Source organism: Fukomys damarensis, unplaced genomic scaffold (assembly GCF_012274545.1).
Source record: "Fukomys damarensis isolate Sample0158 unplaced genomic scaffold, DMR_v1.0_HiC HiC_scaffold_35, whole genome shotgun sequence".
Lineage (NCBI taxonomy): Eukaryota > Metazoa > Chordata > Mammalia > Rodentia > Bathyergidae > Fukomys > Fukomys damarensis.
Genome location: NW_022900947.1, coordinates 37,520,520 through 37,527,555, shown reverse-complemented (window position 1 = coordinate 37,527,555; position 7,036 = coordinate 37,520,520). Strand labels below are relative to the sequence as shown.

General features: G+C 35.1%; 1 protein-coding gene across 2 annotated transcripts in view; it reads left to right on the top strand.

Moving 5' to 3' along the window:
- Positions 1–7,036, top strand: part of Nfxl1 (nuclear transcription factor, X-box binding like 1) — a 49,687-nt gene that overhangs the window by 16,363 nt on the left and 26,288 nt on the right. For both annotated transcript variants that reach the window (XM_010640199.2, XM_010640198.2), the window contains exons 12-15: positions 2,661–2,751; positions 3,039–3,159; positions 3,387–3,546; positions 4,269–4,360. In XM_010640199.2, the coding sequence (XP_010638501.1) occupies positions 2,661–2,751; positions 3,039–3,159; positions 3,387–3,546; positions 4,269–4,360 (464 nt within the window). The remainder of the gene's footprint in view (positions 1–2,660; positions 2,752–3,038; positions 3,160–3,386; positions 3,547–4,268; positions 4,361–7,036) is intronic.

Sequence of the window (7,036 nt, the reverse complement as noted above, 5' to 3'; positions counted from 1 at the left end):
TTTTTTTTTTTTTTTTTTTTTTGGTACCTTTTTTGGGTCCTTGTTTTTCTTGTGAGACAGGCGCTGGAACCACTGAGCTAAATCCCCGGCCCTTTTATGAAGTTCTTTAAGAACCTTAAAATAATATATTTTATCCTGACCTATCCTGACATTTTGTACCCATGCATTTTATAAATCCCAGTTTTTGTTTTTGCTTTAGTAATTTTTGAGAATTTGACACAATAATAAAAAATTCTTTCATATTCATCATCATATGTATTTATTGGTGCTTTCATTTCTTGTATAGATTCAGGTGTCCATTTTGTTTTATTATCTAAAGGATTTCCTTTAACATTTCTTGTGCTGGTTATGAAGTTTTTCAGCTTTGTCTGAAGATATTCTTTGTTTTTTTTTTTTTGGTACCAGGGATCGAACTCAGGTTCTTGTGCTTGCGAGGCAGGCGCTGGAACCACTGAGCTAAATCCCCAGCCCTTGTGTGAAGATATTCTAACATAAAACGATAGAACTCTAGTTTGACCCTCCTTCCCAGGCCCTACTTAGAAGATGGTACTCTGCTATCTTTTAGTTTGCATTTATTCCAAGAGGCTGTGATTGTTAACACTGGTTCTTAAAAGTTTTGATCTTTATCGGATATTTCTTCTACCTTTCTTGTCTTCTTCTGAGACCTTGATGACTTGTTTTATATGTTGCGTGGAGTCCCACAGTCACAAATGCTTTATTTTAGTTTTTAATTTTCATATTTTATATAGTTTGTCTTTAACTTCACCATTTTATTTACATTATGTAGCCTGCTTTTTATTTTATCCTGTGTTTTTTCATTTTAGATGTTTGTATTTTCGTCCCTACAAGTTGGACTTGAATCTTTTTTATCCTCCATGTTTTTGCTTTGTATGTTTCCCTCTGTCTTTAGTATATGATATAATTAATGTATTTATAATACCTCTTTTAATGTCTTTGTCTCCTGATTATATCCCCTTCCATTTCTGTGTATATTTCTTTTGATTGGATTATGTTTTCCTGCTTGCTCTGCTCAGGAATTTTTTATTGTATTTTGGACATTGTGAGTTTATATTTTTGGATGTTGGGTTTTTGTATGCCTTAAAATATTAAGGTTTGTTCTGGGATAAAATTCAGTTACTTAGAAACCATTCTGTCCTTTTCAGGCTTGATATTGTTAGGTGTGAACAGACGACCCCTTTGTTTAGGATTATTATGGCCTCACTACTGAGGCAATAACTGAAGTACTCCACTTGATGCCTATGTTTCAGGATGTTCTTCCACTTTATAGGGCATAAACCATTTCCAGACCTCTATAGCCTCTAGGAATTCGCCTTTCCTTCCAGTAGTTCTCATGGTAATTTTCTTTTCACACATGTGCAGACCAGTCCTCAGACAGACTCAAGGTGTATTCTAGCCACCTTGGCTTTCCTGAACTGGGTGTTTTGTATGTTCATCTTGAGACTATCAGTCTGTGATCTTCCTTCTGTGCAATCTGGGAACCTCTAGTTCTAAGCTGATGCCATTACAGGGCTCATTTTGTGGGTTTGCCTTTTCTCAGGGATTGCTGTCTTTTACTGCCTAATTAATGTCTGAAAGCTAATTTCATCTTTTGTCTGGTTTTGTAATTGTTTGACTTAAGAGAATAAATCCTGTACTTTGTTTCTAATCATATTTGGAAACAGAGATGTCTATAGGCTTATTTAAGACACAGACCATCTAATGTTTTCCTCTGCTGCCACTGGTGCAGTGATAGGCATATAGTTACTCAGTAATTATCTAATTGAATGAACAGTGTTGACTTCTTTTGTTTGTTTCTTTGTTTTTTGGTACTGGGGATTGAACTCAGGTCCTTGTGCTTGCGAGGCAGGTGACAGAACCACTGAGCTAAATCCCCAGCCCAACAGTGTTGACTTTTAATTGCTTTTCAATAATTTGTATTTTGTTTGGAACTGTTTTTATATATATAACACTGTTCTTCAGAGAGTTATAGCCCTAAGTTTCTTTAATACAAATTGTAGTCTGTATGTACTTTTGAGAGTCTGGGTATATGAGAAGTCTGATAAGGAGTTAGGATGGCAGTACTGTAGTTGCCTAGTGTTCTTGAATGAAATTCACTGTAGGTTGTAGTTGTATTCTCACTGAGTAGAAATCAGAAGTGACCAAGAAAGATAGATAATGTACCAATAGCCTGTCTCTGCTTCTTTTCATAAGTTGGTTTCTGATCCCAAGGTTTGACAGTAACTGTCAAACTAATTTACACACTGAAATAGTTTTAATTAAATTTATAAAAGTAGCCAGGCCAGTTTCTTAAATTGACTGTAGCATTTGATTAGACGTATTCCTTTGGTTAAGGTGAATCTCTGCATAGAAAAATAAATGAAATTATCTGATGCAAATAGTTTAAGTCAGAAGAGTCATTAACTGAAGGGCAAGAAAATTTAATTTGATTTTATTACTAGATCATTGTTTATTTAAACTGGAAATTTTTAATACAGGGTGTCTACTTAGCAGAAGAATGTTGATATTCTTGAATATTTTCATTTTCATTCTTAGTAAAAGTATCTTTTACTTTCCATAAGTTCTGTGAATATCTTGTAATGATATTATATTACATGTGGGTTTTCAAATTATCTATTCTTTATATATTGCTTTCTCTTTAGTGTTGCCCTGGGAACTGTCCACCTTGCGATCAAAACTGTGGACGGACTTTAGGATGCAGAAACCATAAGTGTCCGTCTGTCTGCCACAGAGGTAAGATTTAACAATAGCTGTAAGTTTACATTTGTATTTGCTTAATGTTACAGAGCTTCACATTGGTTATCTTACTTTCCGCCAATGACCTTGAGAGTGAAACACGTGCAGTGGTTACCTATCCCCCTATTTTGTGAGGGAGGTGGTAAAGTTGAAGAGAGCTCAGTGAGTTACTCTGGGAAATGTGTAGTACAGCATTTACACATGTTTGAACTCAAGTCTTCTGCCAGTGGTGATATTTGGTAACTGAGGTAACTTCTTCCTAAGTGTCAAAGTGTCTTTTTTAGGCAGTTGCTATCCATGCCCAGAAACTGTAGATGTGAAGTGCAATTGTGGAAATGCAAAGGTGACAGTGCCCTGTGGTCGAGAAAGAACCACAAAACCACCCAAATGCAAAGAGCTGTGCAGGTTGGTGTGAACTCTGACAGACTTATGTCTGGTATCTTATACTTTAAATTTGTGTCCATTTTTAATGTTCTCAGTATTTTAATTTTGCTTTAGAGTACTAAAATATTAATATTCACAATATTCTCATTCTACATGGACTCAGAAGATATATATAAGTAGATATTTGCACTTCAAGTGTAATTGTTCAGAGATCAAAAGTAATTTAAAAATTTGCCCTTTTGATTTAGTCGACCACCAACATGTCACCATGCAAGTCGAGAAAAACATCGCTGTCACTTTGGTCCCTGTCCACCATGCCATCAGCCGTGCCAAAAAGTTTTGGAGAAGTGTGGTCACTTGTGTCCAGCTTCATGTCATGACCAAGCATTAATAAAGCAGCCTGGCTGGGTAAGAGGACAGTGTGAAGAGGACAGTTCATTGCTGTGGGATGTATTTTCGTGGTTTATTTAGTCATTCAACAAACAATGATTAAGGACAATGATATAAGTCTGTGACGTAATATGTGATTCTTAAAGTGTTCCTAGTATAAAGGCTAGATCTTTACTTAGCATGCATAAGGTCCTAAGTTCAATGTCGAGCATAGAAAAAAGAGCTCATAGTATAGAAGAGGAGAGAAACCATTCAATAAGGAAATGTTTGCAAATACAGTGTGATAATCATGTTATAATTATTTAGATGAATTTATCAGGCTTCCGTCATATTTTGTGGTTAAAGGTTATAGATATCTCTTAGTTTTCTTAGAGATTCATTGGGAGTACTGAGCCCTGACGCATATGTCAAGGTGATGAGCAACAACATAATGGAGACTAGTTTGACTAGCACATTTGTTGGAGTTTACCGTATGCTGCTCATTCTCCTTTTGGCTTAGAAGAGGCAAGGGAGGCTATACTGTCATTGTTTTCCCTTTTAAAAACTGGAATCTGCTGTATTATGGAATATGTGTGAAGGAAGATAGTCTGATGTAATTGAGATAGAATAAAACAATTTGTTGATTACTTGAAAAAGATATGCCTGCTTGAGCAGAGGATACATGGGAACTATTTTGTTGTATTCTTATAAAGGACATACAATTTAATCTTTCTGATTTTGAATTGTCATTTTACTCATAGCATCAACCTACAGGCCCTTGGGAGCAACCTTCTGAACCAGCATTTGTTGAGACCGCGTTACCTTGTCCTCCATGTCAAGTTCCTATTCTTGTGTAAGTATTATAATTTTAATCTTAAAAAAGAACTTTTGACATGATCTCAATCCATCTTAAGTCAGCCACTCTGATTAGTTAATATTATTTTAGGCCCGACCTATACACTAGTTCTTGAGTTCTGCTTCATTCTTATTCATCTATATCTGCTCTGCTGCTTTATAGACCTCCTATGGCTCTCTGTTTTTGAATCTTCTTCCTCAGCTGGAGTTTAATGTCCTTAGCTTTCCATCACAACTTGTTCTAACAGTTGTATAAACACACTCAGGAAGCTCATCATTTGTTACTTTTCCTGATGATTTTTGAGCTAAGTGGCCAGCTCCCCAAGGACACCAGGGAGCCAGGTTTTACATGGCACACTTGAAGGAGAGTGTTGAGAGGAAACATTGGATATGAAAGAAAGTAATTTTCTGGATGGGCCAGGGAATGAGGATTGAGCTGTAAGGAGTTGAATCTGTAGAAATAGGGAATCCCAGAAAGTTTTCTCCTTTTAGGATATGGGTTATAGGAAAAGGACACACAGAATTCTAAGAAGCAACATAAAACTAGAAAAGGGGCTGTTATCTGCAAGTAAAATTCCAAATCTAACATTGGTGTGTCTTATGTAGTGATATTTTGAAAAAGGAATTTTTTTCTTTATTTGTAAAATTCAGTCTCATTTTTTCCTTCTACAGCTTTCTCTGAACTAGCTTATATTATATAATCCTTATTACATGTTGTGGGATTTTATTTGCTAGTGTTTATTGAGAATTTTTATTTCTGTATCCTTTCAGGACATTGGTCTGTAGTTTTCTAGTGATGCCTTTCTCTGGTTTTAGTATCAGGGAATACTAGCCTCATTGAATGAGTTGGGAAGTATCCCTCTGTAAGGATTGGTGTGAATTCTTTAAATATTTGATAGAATTCACCATTGAGGCCCTCTGGTCCTGAGCTTCTCTTTGTGGTAAGTTTTGATTATTAATAGTTTTGCTTTTTCCAGAACATAACATGCAGTAGTTGGAATTATATAGTATTCAGATTGACTTACTTAGCTGAATGCACTTAAGGTTCCTTTTGGTCTTATCATGGCTTGGTAGCTTATTTCTTTTTACCACTGAATGCTATTCTATCATATGGATGTCCTGCAATTTGTTTATCCACTCACCTATTGGAGGATATTTTGGTTGCTTCTAAATTTTGATAATTAAGAAAAAATCTGCTGTAAACATGCAAATTTTTATGTGGATGTAAGTTTTCAGCTTGTTTGGATAAACACTTAGAAGTAGAATTGCTGGATCATATGGAAGCTTATGTCTAGCTTTGTAAGAAGCTGTCAAACTGCCTACCACAGTAGTTGTCCCAGTGTATATTTTTATCAGCCATGAAGAAAGCTCCTGTTGCTCTACATCTTCATCTGTATATAATACTTTCAGTGTTTTGAATCTTAGCTATTCTTATAGATGCAAAGTAGTATCTTATTTTTAATTTGCAGTTGTCCAATTACATATAGTTTTGAGTATCTATTCATATGCTTATTTGCCATCTGTAGGTCTTTTTGATGAGTTATCTAGTCTCTGTTTAGATTTTTTTTCCTTTTTAAATTGAGATGTTTGCTTTCATCTTGTTGAGTTTGAGTTATGAATATATTTTGGATATAAGTATTTTACCAGATGAATGTTTTCCAATTTCTCCCATTTTGCAACTTGTCTTTTCATTCTCTGAAGTGTTCTTTGTAGAGCAGAAATTTTTAGTTTAATTCCAACTTACCTGCTTTCTTTTATGGATCATACCTTTGGTAGTATATAAAGAGTCTTGTCACTAAACCCAAGGCCATCTACATATTCTGTGTTTTATAGTTTTGTATTTCACTTTTAGTTCTATAGATGTTTTTTGAGTTAATTATTAGAAAGTCTGTGAAGATTTCTTACAAGTGAATGTCCATTTATTTCATCACCAACCATTTGTTGAAAAGCATCTTTTCTGTAGTCATTTGCCTTTGTCTTTTTGTCTAAGATGAATAGACTGTATTTGTGTAAGTCTATATCTAGGCTTTCTGATTTGTTCCATTGATTTGTTTTTCTGCTCTTTCACCAATACCGCAGTCTTTTAATCACTATGGCTTTATAGTTTGAAGTCAGGTAGTATCGGTCCTCTGACTTTGTTCTTCAATATTGTGTTGGCTATTTGGAGTCTGTTGTTCTAGGTAGTCTTTAGAATCTGGTTGTTATCTGCAAATTAACTTACTGGAATTTTTTTTTTATTGAGTTTATTGGTACATTTAGGGATACAGTACAGTTACATTCATTGTTGGGGTCATGTACCTTTACATGGCAAGTCTTGATTCTCATTTTTTCCCCTTACCTCTGCCCTCCCTTCACCCCCTCCTCCCCTCCCCATCTACAAACACTTTATTTTCATCTTTTCATTCTCTCACATTTTTTTCTTTTCCCTTTTTGTTCTTCCCCTACGTATCACACCTTCCCTACACCTTTAGCTCCTTTCCTCCCATTTCTAAATGTCAGTAATCTTATTAGAATCTTATGCATTGTTGCAGAATATTCACACCAGGGAAACTATTTGGTATTTACACATGTGGGACTTATTTATTTCACTTAGGAGTATATCTTCAATATGTATCCATTTTCCTATGAATGAATCTATTCTCTCGCTCTTTATGGCTGAGTAATATTCCATTTT